The 24,812-nt window shown below is 35.8% G+C and overlaps 1 protein-coding gene across 1 annotated transcript in view; it reads right to left on the bottom strand.

Annotated features, from left to right (window-relative positions):
* Positions 1-24,812, bottom strand: part of KLHL14 (kelch like family member 14) — a 601,560-nt gene that overhangs the window by 164,101 nt on the left and 412,647 nt on the right. Inside the window, exon 5 of the mRNA XM_044059607.1 lies at positions 19,198-19,276. Within this exon, the coding sequence (XP_043915542.1) occupies positions 19,198-19,276 (79 nt within the window). The remainder of the gene's footprint in view (positions 1-19,197; positions 19,277-24,812) is intronic.

Genomic DNA, 24,812 nt, shown 5'->3' on the forward strand with positions numbered 1-24,812 from the left:
TGTAGTCCTTCGCCAATCTCCAGGGTCTGGAACTTTCTCACTGCTTTGGAATCTCCCACATATTATAAATACACTACAGCAACAGTCCTTATGATGGAATATAGTATGGTTGCGTGAAGGTACTCACAATGACTGTAGATATTTGAATACGTTCCTACCCTTGGTTGAATGTAAATTGTACTAGGTTTCAATTCATCAGATATTCTTCTCTATGGTAAAACTCCCCAAGTACTGTATTTTTTTTTCCTTTTTTTTCTTGGCAGTTTTTTCCTCTGCCTGCTAGCTATCAAGCCTCCACCTATCTGAATTCAAACCCACACATCGAATAGTGTTATGTTTGCCAGGAGCAAAAACAGAAGATGTGAGACAAGCCTTTGAACGCCTTAATGTAAGGAAGTACGGATCCGTTTTTATTCATGTTGGTACAATGATGTCATCTGAAAGGATTTTCTGACTGTTAGTAGGGAACTGACAGCCCTATTAGATAGTATAGCTTGTACTGCTTTTAGGATATATTTTTCACAAATCACCTATAGAAAGGATAGTCAGGTCATTGTGAATCAAAAGATTTTTTGGATCAACAGGTTGTCGCCTCACAGTTAAACGTTGCCGTTCAATTCTCAGTTAGAGCGTCTTCTGTGTGGCGACATGCGTGAATGGGCGTTCCTTCATTGAAGGTTGTGCGTTAGGCCCGGCAAGCCAGCACGTAAAAATCTACTGCCAATCATTAGCGGACCGGAGTTCCGCTGTGGCGACCCCTCCCCTAACCGGGAAAAACCGAAAGACACAAACAAACCTACATGGAAACATGTCCTCTTTTAAAAAATGGAAGTGCGTAGAGCATCCAAACCTAGTTTTGGGCACACGTTCAGACAGGATGGCGTGCATTTGCCAAAATCAGGGAAGAGAATTTTTGCAGCAGACATTTTGCAATATTTGACAAATGCTAGGCAAGATTTTTGCCAGGTCGAAAATTTAACAGTCCAAAAATAGCAACTTTTGATGCATCTCTGATAGTTGTTAATGCTAGGAGCATTAATAATAAAGTTTTTTTTACTGGAAAAGTTACTATGTTCCCTCAACATTGATGTTGTTATTGTTTGTGAAACATAGTTAAAGAACAATGACTGGATACCAGTTCTGTCAGGGTATAAATGTTTTTACTGTAACAGACATTCTAACAAAAAATCAGGTGGAGATGTTATGACAGGGATTAAAGATAATTAGGAGACCTGTGATTATTACATGTTCAGTGGTAACACTACTACTGACTGTGTAACTGTGATAATAAAGACAGCCCTGGAACATAGAACAATTGTTGGCTTGTATAGACCACCAAAGTCAAGTGCAGATGACCTATAGGAATTCATACATTTCTACCCTTGTAGAGGACTACATAATGATCTTTATACACCAAGGCTTGTAGACTGAGATTTGCCTGGCAGAAGTGACGGCTATCAAGAAAACGTCTTTAGGACACAAATTTGAGAGCAGGAACTGGCACATTTGAAGGAAGACTGTGTGAGCTTTTGCTTTTCAGTCATAAATTCATACAGACTCGCGCGCGCACACACACACACACACACACAAAAATAAGTCTCACAAAGGAGGAATTGGGATCCTCATGTAAAAGTTGTCTTACAGGATGAGATTAACAGCAGAGTTGGAAAAGACTGTTAGATAAATAGGCAGGAAGGCATCACTTGCTGTAAGATGCATTTTCATGTAAGCATAAGCAAAGTCAAGGTTAAAAACGTTCAAAAAGATACTACAATGTGAAAGTGACAGACAACATTTTTTTTGTCCCACATTGAAAAATCTTTTTCACTTGGCTAGGTATATATTCCTGACATTACAACTATCTCTGCAGAGTACAGAAGTCAGTGTAGTACTAGCATGAAATCTTTCATGTTTTAAGTCTTTTACATCTGGGGTATATTAAGGTCCCATCTTGTTGGGTCATTAGAGTGCAGTGGACTGGAAAGATTTCTATATACTTGGTGCTTATGGACTACTTAACACAGCCACATGGCCAGAGAAGAGCAAAGGGTGAGTTTCACATTTTGTCTACACTAATACTTGTGAGAGTGGGAAAGCAAAGAGAAGAGTCTGAATCCAGTACACAGTGAATTCAATTTCAAATGTTGTTGTTGAGTCTTTCAGCTTATCCCGGTTAGGGGTCGCCACAGTGGAACTCCGGTCCGCTAATGTTTGGTAGTGGATTTTTATGTGCCGAGTTACCAGCCCTGACGCACAACCTTCAACGAAGGCACGCTCATTCACGCATGCCTCCACACAGAAAACTCTGTAGCTGAGAATGTATTGTTGTGATTAAAATCTAAACTTATACACACACACACACACACACACACACATATATATATATATATATATATATAAATGGGCAATAAAAACATATGCAAACATATAGCATTCTGTATACACAGAGGTCTGAAACAGATATCAAATCTAAGTTAAAAATAAGAAGCAACTGGAAAAACATGCATTTTAAGGGACCTCTTAAAGATCATTTAGGTGGGATATTCCTGTAAACCATGGAACAACAGATTCCAAAAGCATGGCACATAAATGAAAAAGAACATAGGCTTGAAGAGTGCATGCACATCCTAGGAACTTCCAACATTCTCGAAGTGGTAGAACTTCAGGGCCCTGATTAGCTTTTACGGTGTTGTGAGTTTTTTCAGTTAAGGGGGACTCACATTATACAGAGATAAGCACAGTAACACTAGAACTTTAGTGGTGATTCAAGATTGGAGTGACAGACAGTGCAGAGTCTATAGAATCACTGTAATGCTTGCATAGCAAAACAATTACCACTTTAAAGTCAGAAAAAAAAAAAACAGCACTGTTACATTATTTTTTCCAAAAATATGAGGTAATGTATATGACCTTTGTGAGCAGGAATACATCTTTTACATCTTGGATGATCAGGAATGAGTCCTTTAACAACACAAAGCAGCACAACAACATGTGTCCATATTTGACGTACACATGCATGTATACTTTTTGTTTTACATTTATGTTTTATATACATATATGTATATATATATATATATATATATATTTTTTTTTTTTTTTCTATGTATACAAGGTATGTAGTTTGTTTTTAATTTTCAACATAATGTATTTTTTATGTTTTTTTGCATTATAGGTAGTAGAATGACAGGAATATTTATTTCAGTGAGTTATAGTGCTTTAAGACTTAATTGGAATATGTATATAATTGGAATATGTATGTGATTGGCTCCTAGGGCTTTGAATTTGATATATATATATATTTGGAAAGGTTTATGTTCTTTGTGATAGATCTGATGAAGCTCTTGAAGTGAAAGTGCTAATCTTTGCAATTGTTTATTTATTTATTTATCAGTGAATAAATCAGTTTATAATATATTATTTCTTGCTTCTGCTCCGTTTCCTGAATCCTTGGACTTGGTTATCTACTTTTTTTTAAATCTGGAAAGGGAGCGTTTACCAGGTGCATTGGCAGTGATTTTACTATTTTTAATTACCACTTTAAAGTCAGAGAAAAAAAAAAAAAAACAACAGCACTGTTACATTATTTTTTCCAAAAATATGAGGTAATGTATATGACCTTTGTGAGCAGGAATACATCTTTTACATCTTGGATGACCAGGAATGAGTCCTTTAACAACACAAAGCAGAAAGACTGCAAGGTGAACATTTATTTGGAGATAGCCTATCAGAATTTCCCTGTCTACAGGTAAATTAGAAGCTGTCCCTCAAAATCTTAGGTAAAGGCTATATTTTTAGCCATGCATGTGTCCTAGTCAGGCTCCCTATCAGAAATGTGAAGCCCATAAGCACATGCTCCACAACTGCAAACCATAAAGTGCCACTTCAGAAGAGATGCAGTGAATGCCAAAACTGACAGTAACACCTGCAAAATGTAATTGAAAGGGGGATGCACCCCCTGCACCCCCCGCGCAGCTCTGTAATTTATACATATAAACTGTAAGATAAGTGGACCTCAGTGAGGGGAGAATGCTCATGCTTTGTATCTACTCTGCCTATCTGCATTTATAGTCCTGAGGATCACCATTATGGTTGCTGGAATACCAACAAGTACTCTCGTAGTCACATCTCCAGTGCTATCTTGATAGCAACAAGCTTCCTGTCCATCAATAACACATTTAATAGAATGCTTCCTCATGTTTTCAGATATCTGACAGCCAGATAATATTTAGTTTTACAGAGTCATCAGAAATACCCTGAGCAGCATCCCCTATTTTTATCCAGTCATACCCTGCTGGCTTGTCAGATAATAATAGGAACTGGCGAAGTGGAAGAAGTGTACATTTTTACCACAGCTGTCCACTTCACTATTCTCTTTGTCATTAGGAAGACTTTCAACCCTGGTTATAGTTTGGATATTCACTCCTTTTGCAACCTATAAATTAAGGCAGACTTTTTTAATTGCAGGGAGCTAGAAGTCTGGTTCTAATTACCAAAAATGACCCCAAACACTTGCATAATGCAGATGAGAAGAAAACGTTTGGGCTCCTTTATTCCCAAGAGTTCAAGCATCTTCTTTCATAGCAGACAGTGCCTTTATCCCTCACTTTAAAACCTCTCTCATACTATTCATCATTCCTCAAAGTGCACATTGTTTTGGCAGAAACCTGATAAAATGGAGTCATTGTTATCTGAACTGTATGCCATGGAAGAGGGGATCTGGCTATGTAAGCCAGATTCTCCTTTATTAGGTCAGAGGAAGATAACAGTTCTAGGAAGGGGTACCTCTTTTGAGTCATTGAATGTAATGATGTCTCTTTTTTGCCAAGCTACTACATATTCTTCTGTTAACCTCTTACAATGAAACTTTGCAAAAGATTAAGCAGGCATTTATGGAAATGAAGTCCAGATATTTGTTGCAGATCCTTGTACACAAGCAGAATCAAAGGTTCAGTAGCAGCAGTATCACAACAGGCCTAACGCTAGCAGCAAACACCCCAATCAATGAGAAACTCACTAAAATGCTTGATAACTCAGAAACACATGATGGATGGGAAAGTGGAAATAAAATAAAAAACAAAGAAACTAGTGGTCTTAAAACATCGTTGATGAGGTCAGTCACAATAATTTCCAAAAATCGTGAAACTCAGGTAGCGTTCCAAAGCAACAAGCCATTATTCATCACAAAACAAGCGATCCTCAGTAATAAAAAAATCAGAAATATTTTTTTCTTGAAAGTGGAAATAACATTTCTACTCAAGAAACTTGTCATCCTTAATGGACATCTCTGAACTGATATCTAGCTATGGTGCACCTAGGAAACATCTGAAGCAAAATTCTGTCATTTAGCTGAAAGTTCTGTTTCATGGTCTGCCACTGAAGGGAGCAGCATAGGTGGGGAATTAGATGGGCAGACATCTAGGTTTGGGAAGTATGTATTTGGGCCTTCCTAGCTGGGCCTGGAGGGTCTATACAGCCAATCACTGTTACAAATTCTATCACAAACACCTTCCTTTTTGTCTCCACCTTATGATGCTTATGTTTCCTCAGGGAATCTTTGCTTTGTTCAGTGTTTGGGTCTGGTAATGGTTTTAAAGTAGGCAGATCATTGAGTATGCTGCCCCCATTGGCATGACTTGTCCAGACACATGCAAGAACTTGAACATACACAGAGGTACTTTACTAAAAGTCCTAAACAATATGTCATGGACTGACTCAAAGCCCTGTCACTACACTTGATATCCTACAGACTGCTAAGAGGTGTCCTGTGTCTGGCATACAAGGCATCCTTTGACCCATTAATGATGCATTTACTGCACATCAGCAAGTCAAATGGCATCAGAAAAACTCTGTCTAGGGATTTAAACCTCTTCTGCAACATCAAAAGAATGGTTTGGAGGGATAGGTATATTTCCCAGGGGATACCACTGCAATGGAATAGAATCCTGATACACATAAAACACAGTTTATCCCTGTCTATTTTCAGGTGCAACATAAATCTACGGCTGGGAAACAAAAAAATTACCCTAGGACTGCTCCCTGTGTTACTAAAGGACAGATGCATCTCCTAAATGCTTTATCCCATGCACGGGCTCCCTAAAATGATCTATGGTAAGATCTTAGTTATTCTCATTAGGGGTAGTATTTGCTTATCGGCCATGGGATGGATAAGGCCAGTCTATAACCAAATGGGATAGGTTATTTTGAGCACAAAAAGGGAAATTGGCTAGGCTTAAAATGGCCCACAAAGGCAGTTAGCCTAGTACTTACCCATGAACCTCTCAGCATTACCAAACAAGAGAACCAATAAATACTGTGTGTTCACAAGTAGAAACTGAATGAAGCTACTGGGGTTTAACTGTCAAATGCATTAACCTACTATATTGTCATGGAATAAAAATGGTTTACGTCATCCCAATAAAACAGCAGGAGTATTCCATTATAAATAAAGAAGGTTTGTTATCAAGTAACCACCTTACAGGAGACATACTTGGAGCAGGTAAACCATAATACATTAGCAAGGCAGGGGAGCTGTGGTTTCATAACAGGAAGAAAGAAAGAAAGGTATTAATCTGCTGGTAGCTTGAGGATGCCCAATTACCAAACCAGACACCCTGAAAGACCCCTGAGACAGAAATGTACGGATTAAGGGTATACATAAGGGGAAAAATGTACTTTAAGTATTTATTTGCCTTCATGATTTTAGAAAGAGATCTTCATAGCAGTTAAGACCTCTTCATTGTTCTTTCAGGAAAGAATAGCTATATACAAAGGGGAATGGAACATGGTGATGGAAAGTAATGATGCTTGGTGGGGGGTGGGGGGGGCAGAGGATGTCTTGGGTTCAAAGACTTGGGAGATACTTAAACAGCTAAACAAATACATTGCGTCTGTTTGATGTTGCGGCCACGTAGGTAATCACTCCTCTGTACACTCATTACTCTTATAGACATCAGTCCTATCAAGAATTGACAAAATTTGTATTCTGTTAGAGTATCTTTACAAGGTACAGTAGGCAGTAACACATTCAATATTGATAACAAAACACGTCCCTAAACAGATGATGGTAACTATCAACCCCACTCAGATTAATAAAGAAGCACTGGCCTTTCCCCATATAAAACCGTTGCCAACTGTTGGGCAGGATCTTTCATGAACTCTACTATAACTTAGCTGACCGAGGAAAGCTGACTTCCAGATATTAAGATAAACTAAAAGATGTATTACAGAAAGGTTCAAATTTACAGAAGCAATTTTAGGAGAGAGGAAATGCTGCTTTGGCAGATAAGAAAAGGGAGTTGAGAAGGTTGCAGGATTTTTGAGCACATTTAGACAAAATAAAACTGTTTGAGTTGTAAAGACAGATAATAACAAACAGGAAATATGAACGCTTGAGAGAGGAGATCAGGGATTTAGTTTTGCATAACACCGTGTATTATGAGAAGTTAGTCACTCCTAAACGGAGGCAAAAATGTGGTTACTGAGATAAGTGGAGGCATTTTGTTCACAGGATATAGGTGAGGTAGCAAACATGCTTTTTAGGTAATAGAATATTTTCAAAGATATTACATAAATTTCTTTAGGTCCAACTGGATGAATGAACAGGTTATTACAAAAATAGAGGAACTGTTTGGTAGGCAGACTTTCTTAAGTTCATACGTTGGTTCCACAGTGATGGAGTCACACCGGATCCAAACAATCTTAGAGCCATCCATCAGTCTGACCAGCAATCTATGTAAAATCATATAGATAATCCTAGTTGTGTTTATACAAAATGCCATGGGGGTTTCTGCTTCTGTTAGATATTGGTTTATTAAACGTTGAGCTTGCCTCTTGAATCTCGTGTCATACTTTGAATTTTATAAGTAGCACTTGATGAAGGGCTCACACTGCATGATGTTAATCTTGTTCTTTCTAATGTAGTTGACATTATTCCATAAAAACAACTGACAAATGAGTAGCAACCCTAAAAAATAGCCTAGTAGGTATAATCTGGTCAACAAAGGATAGAGGGATGGACAGACAGATAGATACATAGGTTCATAGGTAGGTACTAGGCTATCGGCCCTAGGGCCTATGCAAGCCCAGCCAAAAAGGTACCCTGGCTTTTGCCACCCAAGAAAATTATTTTCCTGTGCCACTGTCGACTGTCGAGCAGAGCCACAGAAGTGATCCACGGGGTGAATTTCCTATTTCCCATCCAATCATCAAGATTTTTCTTGAAGAGTGCTAATGAGGAACTTTGTTTGATATAGATAGGTAGTTTATTCCAGAGTATGGGAAGTCTCTGGGACAGGAATCTATCCCTCAGACAGGTTTGTTTTTTTGCAGTGACAAGGTTTAGATCCCTAGAGCGTGTAGCACGGAGGAATTGGGATTTCTTTAAGTGGAGCATTTCCAACAGCTCTGGGTTTGACATAGCTTTGTATGTTAGGCAGAGATCACCTCTGAGTAGGCGATATGCAATGGAGTAAAGCTGGAGTTTTTTTAGACGGTCTGCGTAGGGCATCTGTTTGAGGCTGGTAATCCTCTTTGTGAGGTATTTCTGTAGCCTTTCCAGTTGTTGTAGATGTCTTGTGAGGTACATACCAAAAGGTGCGTTGTACTCTATAATGGGTCTAATGAGTGATGAGTAGAGGGGAACAATGACCTCTTTTTTTCTGGATGAGAAACCTTTTGTGATGTGGTGTGCCACGTAGAAGGATTTCCTGACTACTGTGGCAATGTGATTATCAAAGGAGAGACTACTGCTCACCTGTGTCCCAAGGTCTCTTATCACACTTTTGGTGTTAAGTATACTATCGCCTATGTTGTAGTTCATGGGTACAGAGTTTTTACCAAATGGGATGACAATGCACTTTTTGGCATTGAGCTTGAGGCCATGGCTTTGACACCAGGCATCTGTCTCAGTGAGGTCCTTTTGTAGGATGTCCACATTGTTAGGAGTTTCGATTATGGCTCCTAGTTTGCAGTTATCTGCTAACTTCATTAGCCAAAGACCTTCTGTGTTAGCCTGTACTTCAGAGAAGTAGATACCAATCAGTAGAGGACTCAGGACTGAACCCTGTGGTACTCCACTTGGCACTGGTCTGAAGTCGGATTTGGAGTCTGCTACTTTCACAGTGTAGGTTCTGTCAGTGAGCCAGATAAATAAAAGTCACTTGAAACATTGAAAAATAAATAAAACAACATCTGTATAAACACTCTAAATGCTCTTGATTTTATGATGATGGCTAGTCTTTACAGTCATATCTCTGTATGTAAAGTTATAGTTGATTAACCTATAAAAGGTTGTGGTTAATCAGTCCTAACTGTGCATACTGTAAATAGGTTACCAAATATATTGTCATTTATTAGTTTACTCAGTTTGGAAACTGGGATAGAGCACTGATCCATATGGGCCTATTCTAGTCTTGGCCCAGACAAATATAAATGACGGTAGACAAGCAAGTTAACAAGAGGTATTATGAATACAAACAAAATAAATGAAGACAGCAATGTATTAATAACAGTAATAATAATAATAAATATACAGTACAGAGGACAATGGGAAAGCCTGGTTAGAGTAAGGAGGAAAGAAGAAGAGAGTGAAACAGTGAAGGGATAGAGAACAAAGTGTAAAAGGTAGCAAAAGTAAGGTAACTGCACAAAGAAATTAACTATACACAATATATCCAATGTGGAACAGATGTGACATAGTGTAGAGAAATAATGTGAGGAAGATAAAGGTGCCTAACTGGTGAAAGGGAGAGCAGGAGACTTGGTGATGTGTCCAGGGGAAAAACATTTGCAAACTGACTCGGACGTGAGATGATCTTTGAGCTGATCTTGAAATGATGGGTACGAGGTGAGCTCTTTATAATTAGTAGGGAGGGATTCGAAACACCTCTTGGACAGATCCTTTTTAGCCATGACTTGAGCACAACAGTGCAAAATGCTTTGGCCCATGCACTACTGTGCCCAGGTTGTGGCTGAAAAGGGACATTCCGGGCGGGCGTGGCCAAGATGAGCATTGAGTAACAGCACTTTCTCTCTGCTCTGTCTTTTCAGAACATTTATGACAGGATTTTTTGAATTTATCTATCCTAATTTTGCTTGATTCTACAAATCATCCTTTAGGATAGTATATAATAAAATTTGGCAACTATTTTATTTTTTCCTTTCAAAAAGTACTAGAGAAAATTTTTGCACTTCAGACTACAGAATGAGCTACTCCAAATCTACACTTCAGGAAACAACTATTAAGAAGGAACTTCAGTCACTATTATCTAATATACAAGAACTGACAGCTGAAATCGATAGAATGGATGTAAAACTGGATAAGTTCAAAGAAAAAATGTTCCCAACAAATGGAAATGTTACATGAAGACCTTAAGTAGCAAAAGAGGCAGATTACTGGTATAGGGACTTCACTAAATGATATGGACATTAGAATTCAAGAAGATGAGCATAATATAGACTTTCTCTTAAAACAAAATACTCTTTTACAAACAAAAATTGATGATCTAGAGAATAGATCAAGAAGAAATAATATTAGACTTTTTGATTTGCCTGACAATGTTGAAGAAGGTAATATGGAAAAATTCTTAACTTGTTGGCTTCCTGATGTACTACAGCTTCCTGAAGCTCTTTCATATGGGATAGAAAGAGCACACAGGTCCTTGGCAACTGCAAAAAAAGGTAAATCCAATTCTACTAAATCTGTTACAGTGAAGTTTTTGTCATCCCATGACAAGGGGATAGTGTTAAAGACTGCATGGGCTAAATCTCCTGTTAAATATAATGAAAATGTCATACGCTTTGATAATGATTACTCATCTTCTGCAACTGCCAAAAGAAAGCTTTTTTACCAATGCTAAAAGAGTTTAAAAAATCCCAAATAAAGACACACCTATTGTTTCCTGCCAGATTAAAAATATTTCTGCAAGATGGTCTAAAAATATTTGATGACATAGACTCTGCCATTACCTTTGTCAAAACAAGAAAACTGCTTGAAAAAATAGAGGATATGGAGTGGTCAAATGCCAGCCTTAAAAGAAATGCTGACAACAGATCCTGGAAGATTTCTGAACATAAAAAGAAGCTCAAAAATAAGTGATTAATTAAGCTATTTTACAATAGCTTTCTTTTACTCAAGTTTTACAACTAACCCAAAGGGAAGTGGAAATGGTTCAACGCGTGAGCCTTTGTTGTTTACATTTCTTTTTATAGTGCATAGTTGTTTTATTGGTAGTTTATAGCTTGTTATTATTAAGTTTAGTTTATTTTATTTAAATAACTCAGATATTATAGCAAGTAAAAACTAATTATTTATTAACTTATTTATTATCTTTTAATATTATAGAAACTATTTTCTTTGCTTTTAATTGTTTGCTGTTTCATTTCCCTGTCTCTCTGTGAAGAGAGACTCATCATTGATATTGTTGCCATAATGTTGCATTAATGATGTTTCCCATCTTTTGCTATGTTGCTGGAATGTGGTGCTATTTGTGGTAATAGACATATGAAAAATTTTTGTTTTTTGTCCCTTTCTGTGTCCTGATATGTTTTGAATAATTCATTAGATATTTATATTTAGAAATGTCAATAAATGGGTGTACTGATAAGTGAGCGGCTTCTATTGGATAGTTATGGTGGTTTTTCCTGGTTGTGGTGTTGTGGAGAGGCTTTTATTTATTTTCCTTTCTTTTTTCCCCCCTTTTTGCTGTCGGTTGTGGAGGAGGGGAGGATTTTGTGTGGACTGATATGTTTGTGGTGGTCTAGTGGTTTGCTGGGTTTGGGCGATGGAGTTTTTTAGTTATTTGATGTTTTATAATGCCTCTCTCCCTCCCTTTTGCCTTTATTACTGTTCGTTTTTATGTTTCCCGGCCTTACCACAAGGTAATCAAAAGCTTACTTAGAGAAAAGCTGTAAATGTTTTCCCTCCTCAATCTTGTGCATCTGATGCTACAATTGAAAGCAGGAAAAAAGTCTTGTTTCCATGGAGACATTTACAGACTGAATCCTGTGCTAAGAAGCTTCGCAAAGCTGTAAAATAGTTAGAATAGACGGTCTCTAATGCCATCTACTGGTCAAATGAAAAACTGTAGCTAAGTAACCTATATAATGTGACTGCTATATTTAAGCATTTGTTCATAGGTTCATAGGTGGGTACTAGGCTATTGGCCCTAGGGCCTATACAAGCCTAGCAAAAAAGGTACCCTGGCTTTCACCACCCAAGAAAATTATTTTCCTGTGCCCCTGTCAAGCAGAACCACAGAATTGATCCCCGGGGTGAATTTCTTATTACCCATCCAATCATCAAGATTTTTCTTGAAGAGTGCTAATGAGAAGCTCTGTTTGAGTATTTAGAAAAAACACCTTTGACACATTTAAACCCTTACATTCCATACATTTGTTTTCATAATTTTATTACATTTAAATAAAGCTTCTATTAATTGGTATAACAACCATATAACATATATAATAACATCACTAAAATGGAGGGTTTAGTGTCATTTGATATGTTCATGGTGGTCTAGTGGTTTGCTGGGTTTGAGAGATAGAGTTTGTTGGTTTTGCAGTATTTTACAGTAGCTTTCTCCCTCCCATTGCCTTTTTATTCTGTCTGGTTTTATGTTTTTTTTTTGTCCTGCCATGAGGTAATTAACAGCTTACTAAGAAAAAAGCTACAAATGTTTTCCCTCCTTAATCTCATGCATCTGAATTGCTGAACATCTCTGGCATCTGATCATACTGTGGCTGCCTCGACTGAAAGCAACAAAAAAAGTGTTGTTTCCATGGAGACATTTACAGACTGAACTCTGTGCTGAAAAGCTTCCCAGAGCTAGATAATAGCTTGAATAGACAGTCTCTATTGCCATCTACAGGTCAAATGAAAGTACTGCAGCTAAGTAAGCTATGTAATACAACTGTTACTTTAAAGCATTTGTGAGTGTTAATAAATAGAGCACTTTTGATACATTTACACCATTATGTTTTTACACTTGTATTTATTGTCTTTTTATATTTAAGTTAAGCTTCTTTTAATTGGTATAGCAAACATATAGCACATATAACATCATTAAAATATTTAAAAAATATATAAATCTTTACATGAGACCTAAACAGAATTTAATAATCTTTTACAAGGCATAAAAATCAGAAATGAGAATAACTGTAGTACAGATAGAAGATAAACAAATAATGCTTGAAACATAATATATTCTGTATGAATCTAGCCTACTACATACAGTATAGTCTCAGATGCAGATTTTTGCCATATTAACTAATGCATTGATATATGCTAACAAACATAGAAACTGTTTCAGATTAGTAAAGTTCTTGAAGGAAAGAAAGGGAATACATTTTTTTCCTAGAAAATACTGAGGATATTACTGGAATCTCATATCACAGTGGGAAACTACAATGTAATATTTTTTGTGCTCATGTTTTTAGATAAATGGAAATGGGGAAATAGTGTCATTAGCTATTGGCACAATAAATAAAGAGACATGGGATTAGTCTACTTATTGATATTATAACAACTCATTGCATATATATTAGTTATGACATTTGCATTATTTGTATAATATATGATTGGTCTTTATGATATTTTGAATTCAACCTGAAAAAAAGTTAAAAGGAAACCGTTATATTTGACAAATCTTAATTTGTTTCTTGAATAATTACATACAATAGTAATGGATGTATTTCAATTCATAATTGTTCTTTTTTTTAATCACATATACTACCTTATATTGTTAAATTATGCAACAACATATATATTTAGATGAAGAGGAGATGAATGTTGTTACTAGCTTGATGGTCAATTTGGGTGACAGATGTCACTCACATTTGGAGTTTTTAACTCCAGTGGGGGTTTGAAAGAGTCTATGTTATTAGTAAATGTTATAAGTTTCTGTTAATAGTTATTATGATGTTCACCAAGCCTTATAAAACTGAATTGGAAAAAAACATATTTCATTGGATAAAAGTTTTATATGTTTCATGTAAAAATTATAATTGGATTCCTAATAGCCTATTTTTATTGACTTATAAAATATGGGAAAAAAAAGGAGAGCTATTCAGCAACAGATATTCAGAACATTAATGTCTTATGACATCATTAAAGTGTATATTATTAAACATCAATGGATTAAAAAATCCTAGTAAGAGAAGATCTTTGAATAAATATCTTAAATTACATAATTCTCATTTAATATTTCTCCAAGAAACTCATTTACTAAACGAGGATGTCTCAAAATTGGAATCCAAATCTTACAAACTTTTGATTAGTTCAGAACATGCACAAAAAATAGGGGTAGCCATACTACGGGAAATACACATATGCCTAAAACAAGTGACACTTACAAAAATAAACAAAGGGATGTTATTTTCAGTTGTAATAGAATTTAATAAGAACATCTTGACTTTAATTAATATGTATTGGATTCCTGGCACTGGACCTACAACAGTGAAACAACATATAGAAAATATAGTTCAGTTTTCTAAGGGTAGTATTATTCTTGCTGGGGATTTTAATTGTATTTCTGACATAAAAGACTCTAGTACCAATGGTAAAAGGAAAATTCCAGCTATACCTAAATTATTGAATGAATTTTCAGATTCATACATGATGAAAGATAATAACTTTACAGATGCTAAGTCACTGTTCTATATATTTTACTCACATAGACATAATTCATATTCAAGAATAGATAGGGTATTAATTTCTAATAACTTAACTGATTTCTTATTAAACTCAAAAGTGATTTCATGTCCCCTTTTGGACCATAATTCCATAACATTTGATTTTATACTAAACTCCACACTTAATGTTCAAATTAAAAGAATACCATCCTACATAATTAAACTGAAAGATTTCATTGATTTCTTTACTACAGAAGTACAAAATTTTACAGAACTTAATAGTACACAGGGAACTTCTGAAATATACATCTGGAATGCTCTAAAAGCTTACCTATATGGTGAAATTATTGATTAGTATAAAAAGAAAACAATTTCGTGGGATAAAGATCTCCAAGATATACAAACAAAGTTAGATGCTTTAAGACTTGATGCTTCAAAAAACACTGACAAGAAAGATAGAATGAATGACATACTTTAAACAATAAGCATATGGAAAATTTAAACCATAAAGTCATGATAAATCTTGAAAAATATAAACTTCTAACTTTTTCTATAAATCCTAGATCTATGAATATACTAGCTAACAAGACTAAAAGATTAAATAAACTTAACCATATTAAAGAAATATATTCTCCAACAAAATAAATGGTATCTGATCTACCAAATCTATTATGTGAATTTAGGAATTTTTTTTTTTAAATTAAACCAACCCAATAATATGAGTAATAGTACAAAAGATATTAAATCTTTTATAAATAATAATATAAAGAACAGACTATCAGAAACACAAAATTAATAGATAAACAAATATATTTTAAAGAAGTAAAAGATCACATCACTAAACTTAAGCAAAATAAAACTCCTGGTAATGATGGTATAATTTCTGAAATTTGCAAGGTTTTGCCTGCCAAAGCATTAACCCTGCTATATACAGTATTCAATATAGCCCAAAATAATAACATCATACCTCCCTCTTAGAAGTACACATTTATTTTTCCCATACTAATGTCTGATAAAATCCCTGTAAAATATGCTTCATATAGGCCCATTTCATTATTAAACACAGACTATAAAATGTTCATGTCTATTTGTGCTGATAGACTCAAATTTTTTTTACCATCTCTGGTAGACATGGATCCAGCAGGCTTTATAATTAATAGGACTTCTTAGGATAATATCAAAAGAACAATAACTTTAACTGAATCAGTAATATCCTTAAAAAATAATTTGACACTTCTTAGGTTCGATATTAAATGTGCCTTCAACTCAGTTAATTGGGACTATATTTTTATCTTGCTGAAAGACTTAAACTTTTCTAATAGCTTTATTAATCTTATAACTCAACTATATAATGAAAGTCAAGCCTACATAAAATAGGTACAAATATATCTCAAAGCATACCCATTGTAAAAGGAACCAGACAAAGTTGCCCTTTATCTCCACTATTATTCACATTAATTATGGAACCTTGGGCTAACTTAATAAGGGATAACAATAATATACAAGGTTATAGATTAAATCTTAATGAAACATCAAAAATCCAAATGTTTGCTGGTGATGTATTAATCATTCTTGGTGGTACTAACCCCACCTTACAAGAATTGTTTAAAAATATGGATACATTTCAAAAAAGTTCTGGTCTTAACTTTAATAACTCTAAAACACAAATTCTCCTAATTGGTTCCAAAAGTTATAACATACACGATTAATATAACAAATATATACCTCAACCTCAACAAATAACATATTTAGGTATAATTATAGCAACTAATATTAAAGACGTTACACCTAAATTATAATAAAAGTATAACAACCATTGAGACTCTAATAAGTAAGTGGAACAAGATTCTATTTACAATGGATGAAAAACTTTCCATTATTAAGATGATCTTGCTTCCAAAGATCTTATATATAATACAATCTATTTCTATTTCCCCTACAGGTTCTTATATTAAAAAATTTAACAGACTGATTAAAAACTATTTGTGGCATCCAATAAAGCCTAGAATTGCTTTGTCCTAGCATATGTATAGCTGGGAAAATGGAGGTATATCTTTACCAAATCTAGAACTTTATTAAATTTCATCAGTTATTAAAACAACTGTTTATCTTATAGATGGAGAGTATTTTGCAAAATGGAAAGAAATTATGTTAAATTTATCCAATAATACCAAAAATAAAGATAATAATCATCTATCACAGTTAATACATAGTTCATTTATATGGAATTTGAGAGAATACTTTTCCAATTATTTCACTCAAATGTTTAAATCTACTTATGTAACTTTAATTCTAAAGGCATTTAAAAACTATATATTCAGGTTTAGAATCTTTGAAAACTGGTTGTTCCTCATTTCCCATTGCCTATACACAAGGGATAATTCTCTCTACAGATCATTCAAAAATGTTGCTATTTAAACAAACAAAATTAATATTTTGGCATCAAATGCTAAATAAAAATTAGGCAAAATCTATTAATGCTCTTATTGATGACTATAACATTAACACTTTACTTTGGTCAGATTTGCAAGAGTTTAGAAAATATATTCTAGATAAGCTAATTTTAATCCCCTCAAACGCTAAGAATTCAATACTTGATTTCATATACTTATAATACATTACCAGTTAAAAATAGTATATCATATATCTATAGAACAATTAAACAATACCTGGATGTATATTCAGATAACTATTGGAATTCATTTTCTATAACCAACAGTTTTACTCCTTCCAAAATAGACAAAGTTAATTTAATTCAGTCAGCCAGCAAAACCACTTCCTCCATTAAATGGAGAATCTTCACGTGGAGATTTTTACATAAATCTTTCATCACACCTCAGAAAATTAGTAAGATAACTAAACAAGATATTGTTTGTTGGAGATGTAACTCAGTAACAAACGTTGATTGGAACCATATATTTTATGACTGTGTACTATTAAAGAAAATTTGGGAAGAAGTTAACACTTTTTTACAGGCAATTTTTACAGATAACTTTATGCTTACAAAATCACTTATATTATTCAATACACCTGTTCCAGACTGTATAAATAAAAACAAATATTATTTGCTCTGGTCTGTACTGTCCATTGCCAGGATAACAATTACAAGAAACTGGAATTCTTCATCACTTCCCTCATTTAAAGAGTTTAAATGGTTTCTCTTGGAAATATCTAAGTTAGAAATGTTAACTATCACATCTAAATCTACAAGGAATACAACATTATATTACAAATGGGAAAATATACATGAATTATTACTTAAAGAACTGGATAAATGATTAATGCAGTAACCTTTCTTTTTTATCTTTTATTTTTTATTTCTATTTTTTCTGCCAAAATTAACTTAATTGATTTTGTTTGATATATAGTGAACATCATTGTATATAGTTTTTTGTGCTATTATAGTCATTGTATTAATATTTTCTTTTTTAAATATTGTACTTTAAAAATTTAATTTATTCAATTTTTTTCAAAATATCTGTTCATTACATTAATGTTCTCAATAAAGCTGTTTAAAAAAAAAAGAAAAAAAAGGGTTATTCCAAGAGGGCTTTGAACTGGATTTATAACTATTTAGACTATTCAATTCAAATACAAAACATGAGAAATGGGCTATGGGTAACAAAATACACTAATCAGTGCAGACAGGGAAACAAAAGAACATCAGTAAAGCATGCAGGTGTTCTGAGATTGTTTACCAAAAATACACATCTGGTGGCTGTATCTACAATGACAGCAAATATAAACATGACTTTGTAAGACTTGGCAAAAAGAATGCATAATATGACTACAAAATAAATGGTTACATCATAAAATTGACACAGTTATTAAGAATGTAGGAATAAGTGTAAACAAGTTAAACTTTGAGGAGTGTGTATCTACCAAAGTTAGTAAAGCACATACTGCAGTCCATCTGATTGAAAGGAGACATATAATCACTCCAGGGAGACCACTGTGCCACTTTATGCCTCACTGATACTGAGCTGACCTGCTCCATTCTGCAGCCTTTGAACATGCTACATGAAAGAACATGACCAAGTACATCAATTCATACTGGAAACTCACAGGGTTGGAAAACTTTAACCACAAGAAAAATTGAGGAGATATCATTATATGCTGTTTCTTAAGGGCTGACCTCTGCCTGCTTTAAAAGGCAATGTCTGGTTTATTCATGGAACACACTGCTGGTGGGGGGCTTACACTAGATCAGGAAGCCTTACACTTAAAATAAATATAAATAGTTTAAAAAAATGACAAATACATTATACCGAAACTTCCAAGATTATGTACTAAGCTTCCCCTTATCATCCACAGAAGTTAGTTAGTAATTACACATACACCCCCCCCCCCACACACAACAAAATATCAACATGTGATTAAGGTTATCAAGCTTCTTGAAGACCAGCAGGTGATTTGTTTAAGAAAACTTCATTCTTTCCCTCTGCCTCATAGGCAGAGATGTCACAATTTTACTCATTGTAACTTGATGAGGTCATTAGATACTCACAACTTAAATATCTCTTTAATTCTTCATTATTTTAAATATTATAGATGAAAAGCAAGCAGTACCTTTCTTGCATTGGTGGCAACTGTATCCAGCTGTTAAACCTTGGGTCATACCTGCTAACAAAATTTGTGCTGTGTTTTCCTACAAGCCAAGAGAAAGAGATAGAGAATATACAAACCATTAACATTTCAGCCAGTATAATATAAGGCATTTCCAATTATAGAACACATATTAAAATAAATTTCTATTTTTAGTGATACACTAACACACATATACAATTTCAATGCAAACACTGCCAGACACCATAAATTGATACAGTCTTTCTTTACCTTTGATAGTAGTACAAGATCAAACTTGCCAAAGAAGACTTAAATATTGTTTCATATATATATATATATATATATATATATATATATATATATATATATATATATATATATATATATATATATTACATATAGTATACAGCTATATATATATATATATATATATATATATATATATATATATATCGATAGATAAATACACTGAATTAAAAGGCAAAATAAGCAGAAAAGTAAAGCAGAAACAATCACAGCAAAATAACAATGGAAAGCACACGTAAAACAATGGAAACCTTCTTGTTCACTGTGCTTTTCTTATAGAAATGCCTTAATGTCTGCGACTGGCTGTAGTCCCTACTACCACAAGCACTATTACTATTAATTGTGTTCAGGTCATCACTGTAAACATTACACCATCTTCAATGACATTTCTGGGTAAACAAATATAAAGTTATTTGTTTATTCATTTATTCTCTGATTACTGCCTTAACCCAATGCAGGGTCCAAGGAGAAGCAGCACTGAAAAATGCCACTTAAACATCTATAAAAAAAATTACAATTAGTAATAAACAGACTGTGAAATGGAGTCATCTTTTCCAAAAACTCTAAATGAATGAGCATATGACTATAAAGGCATGACTGACATGCTTTAACCAACAAATTATAGAATGATAGCTTCATAGGATGACACTAGGCTATTGGCCCAGAGGCCTTATAAGCCTAGCCAAGAATTTTGCCCATGTTCCCTCAAAGTCAGCACTTGTTTCACCTGTCTAGCAGAGACACAGGTGAGATCCCAGGGGTGTATTTTCTGTTTCCCATCCAGTCATCCAGGTTCCTCTTAAAGAGGGCTAGAAAGGTACTCTGCTTGACATGCAGATGAGTCTGTTCCACAAATGGCGGAGTCTCTGGGATACAAATCTATCCCTTCAACAAGTTCTAATGTCATAGACCAGGTTAACAGGTTAAGGCCTTCCTTGCAGGTTGCTCGAGTGGAGTTTGTCTTACTGATATGCAGCAACTCCATCAAGGCTGGGTCTGAGATGGCCTTCTATGCCAGACACAGGTCACCTCTGAGCAGTCTGTATGAGACTGAGTAGAGGGACAGGGCTTTTAGCCTACCTACATAGAACAGGTGTTTGAGACCCTGCATTTTCCTGGTCAGGAACCTCTGTGGTCTCTCCAACTGCTGCATGTGCTTGGCAAGGTACATGCTGAAGGGGGCATTGTACTCGATACTGGGTCTGATAAGGGAGGAGTACAGGGATGTTATGACCTCTTTGTTCCTGGATGACATACCCTTATTTATGAGGTGGGCCATGTAGAAAGCCTTCCATACAACAGAGGCAACATGGTGGTCAAAAGTGAGGTTGCCATCAACCTGAGTGCCCAAGTCCCTCACAACTAATTGCATGTTTAGTACATTGTTATTAATGTGATAATTAGTGGGGGTGCCATTTTCCCCAAAGGGGATAATGATGCATTTCTTGGCATTCAGTTTGAGGCCATGCTTCTGGCACTAGTCATTAGTTTGGGTAAGGCCCTCTTGGAAGATGCTCACATCACTAGGGGAATTTAAGACAGCGCCCAACTTGACGTTATCTGCAAACTTGGTCAGCCACAGACCACTGGATTTGGCTTGCACCTCAGAAAAGTATATCCCAAATAGTAGAGGCCCCAAGACCTATCCTTGGGGTACACTGCTCATTACGGGTCTACTACTAGAGGTAGCTTCCCCTACTTTGACTGAGTGGGTTTTATCAGTGAGCTAGTTAGCTACCCATCTGGGAGCATATGGGTTGATGCCTAGCTGGGAGAGTTTATCTATTATGCCTGAGTGGGGAATAGTGTCAAAGGCTTTGGCTAGGTCAAGGTAGGCGGTGTGCACCGTCTTCTCCTCGTCCATGGCTTTGGTGACTACTTCGAAGAAGTTGACCAGGTTTAACAGGCATGATCGCCCTTTGACAAAACCAAACTATGTGGAGTGAAATGTTTGGAGGTTGCCAATGTCCTTGTTTATAACATCCATGATAATGTGTTCCATGGCCTTGCAGATCAGGCTAGTTAGGCTGATGGGCCTACAATTGCCTGAGTCAGTGGATGCTCCACATTTGTGTAGAGGGATGACAGTGGCTGTTCTCCATTCAGCTGGGACGAAGCCGGTGCTCAGGCTTTGGTTGAATAGGGTGTCTAATGGAGCTGACAGCTCATGCCTGAGTTCATGTAGGATACAGCCAGGGATGTTATTGGGTCCCATGGAGACTGTATTATTTGCCTTTGAGAGGGCATTAAGGACCTGCTCCCTGGTGATGAGGGGAGGGAGGCAGGTGCTGGGGATGTCTTGGATCACTGATGGGGGGGTGACGTTTTCACTGAACCTGTCTGCCAGCAGGTTGGCTATACCAATGGCATTTGTGTATGTGGTGTTATTGACCACCAGTTCAGAGCAGATTTGGGTGTTACCTTTGAGATTGTGGACATATGTGAAGAAGGCCTTGAGATTGTCCTTAGTGGATGTGGCAAATTTGGACTCGAAGTTAGCCTTACAAGATTTCACCAGTGACCTTTTTTGCATGTTAAGACAAAGGAAAGATTGCTTCCAACTTGGCACCTGCTCCTTCTTGGACCTGAACAGCAATTTTTTCCTTTTATTATTGAGTTTATTTATTGCTGCTGTCCACCAGACAGGTTTACTCTTCCTTGAGGAAGATGATTTGGTCCTGTCAGGTATTGCTGAGTCCATACAGATATATAGGTGCTCATATCATTTTTTGGTGTAGGCTTGGACATTAGTGCTAGTTCCAACTGAAGGGACAGTGGTTGTGAAGCTGTTTATACCTGCTCTGAGGAGACTGTAGTCAGCTTTGGAAAAGTTTTTTTCATTTGACCCTGACAAGGTGGGGCTCAGAGGAGATGGTGACTTCAAATGTGATCGCGTTATGGTTGGATCTTACCAAGGAGGATGACACTGTAGGGATACTATAATAGCTACTCATGTTGGTTAGGACCAGGTCCAGGATATTTTCACCTCTTGTCGGGGTGTTGACCAGCTGATCCAATGCATTGGCATTGACGAAGTCAAGGAATCTCTGGGCATTCATGTTTGGGCTAGAATAGGTCTTCCACTCTTGGGTAGTTAAAGTCACCCAGAATCAAGGTAGAGGGTTAAATCTTGATGGAACCATGTAAGTCCAGATAGGTGGATTGGGCCTTGTGAGTCATGGTTGGAGGTCTGTAGTGAGCTATGATTTGAATAGGTGTTTTGTCAACAGTTAGCTGCACTTGGAGTGTCTCCTGTGCATCATACCATTTGACTAGCCTGGAGGTGTGCATGTCTTTGATAAATATTGAACCTCCACCTCCTATGGCTTTGTGGCCCTCCATTTGGGGTCTGAAAGTATGGTAGAATGAGTAACCTGGTAAGGCTGGGGTGCTCTCCACAGCTTTGAACCAGGTTTCAGTGACTGCACAAATGTCAGCATCCTCCAGGGCAAGGAATGTTTGCAATGAGTGCAATTTCATGCTAAGACTCCTAGGGTTTAGCAGCATGACCTTTACATTTCGTTTAGAAGAATTTTTCATGTTGGTAATTTTGTGCTTATGACTTTGACTAAAAAAGACACTATGGGGGATGCAAGAGCCTTTGCCAGAAGCCTGAAACCCAGGGGAGACAGATGAAGGCCATTTCTGGCAAAGCATCATTGTCTGTCAATCATGTCCTCCCACGTTGTCAGGTACTTGATCCCCTTGGAATGACACCAGAAACTAAGCCAATTGTTAAAGTCAATCATTTTCTGTTTTTATTGAGGCATCATTCTGGGTGATGGTAGGATGCTGCTTAAGGCTAGGGACATACCTGCCTGGGAGACATATTCAGCGAGCTCAATTATGTCTCTCTTCATCAATTCACAGAGAAAGACGTGAAATAATTTAGCAGGGCATTTCTACCCATTAAGACAAAATGATAACAATAATAATATATATATTTTTATTTTCCATATATGTTATTTTCAAACATAAGTAAAGGATACCGTTCTATGGGTTGTAAAAAATTTAAATGAGACTCTATAGTCTTCTCCTTGTTGTACTTTAAGATGCCCTAGCTATCCAGTTCATGACTTGTTATATATGCAATGACAACACTTATTAAAAAAAAAAAAAACATGATAACAGCACTTGGACATTTTTCTATACTCTAAACTAAGACAAATGGGAAGTGAAACATTAAGTCTGCTCCCAATATAGTCTAAAACTTTTTTGGGGTGATCTTTGTTTCACAGCATTTCACATATTATCACTATGTGGTCAGTTTAAATAAACATCATTACAACAATGTTGTTGTTCTTTTGGCTTTTCCTAGTTAGGGGTCAGCACAGCAGAACTCCGGTCTGCTAATGATTGTCAGTAGATTTTTACAGTGGTGAGGTGCCAGCCTGACACACAACCTTCAACAAAGGCATGCCCATTCACATGTCTTTCAAACACCACTCGACCGCAGGGAGGACATTCAGACTCCACACAGAAGGCGCTCCAGCCGAGAATCAAACAGGAGAACCTCTTGCTGTGAGACAACAACGCTGCCGCTGCACCACCATGGCTTCATTACCCAAAACAATAAACTGTACATATTTTTAATACAATCTAATACATGCTTGCAACCTGATTATACTATAATCACTGGCATATTCTATTTATAAGCATCTTCTAGCAGTCAGTTTGAGAACAAATTCATCAAGATTTTATCCATTTTTTTAAGGAGGAATCAGTCATCATCCTCCTAAATGAAGAAAACTCAAAAGTCACACAAACTAAACCAGCTGACAACAATTCCATGCACAATGGAACTGTTATATTTCTCTGTAGGAAAGCATGATTATGTTTCCACAAAAAAAATGTCACTTACTACAGACAAATGCCTGGAAATACCTGGAGGGTAGTAGTTTCCCAGTGTGGAAAAACAAATAGTTTTCTCTCTCTTTCTCTCTATACCTATTGACATACTTATGGTATACCTACACTCTCTTGAGGCACATTCATCTGATCTTTTGTCAACTGAATTTTGTATATTACAGTTAGCTAGACTGCGTGAGTTGATGGTGAACTTTCAGTGATTTTTTTCCCTTTTCTTCACAGTAGTGTGACAGTGGAGTGGTGTATGTATATTTATATACATATATATGTGTGTGTGTGTGTGTGTGTGTGTGTGTGTGTGTGTGTGTGTATATATATATATATATATATATATATATATATATATATATATATATATATATACACACATATGTATATATGAATATATATATATATATATATATATATATATATATATATATATATACACATACACACACACA

The sequence above is a fragment of the Protopterus annectens genome, chromosome 17.part0 (genome assembly GCF_019279795.1).
Source record: "Protopterus annectens isolate FY-2018-M chromosome 17.part0, PAN1.0, whole genome shotgun sequence".
NCBI classification, from domain to species: domain Eukaryota; kingdom Metazoa; phylum Chordata; order Ceratodontiformes; family Protopteridae; genus Protopterus; species Protopterus annectens.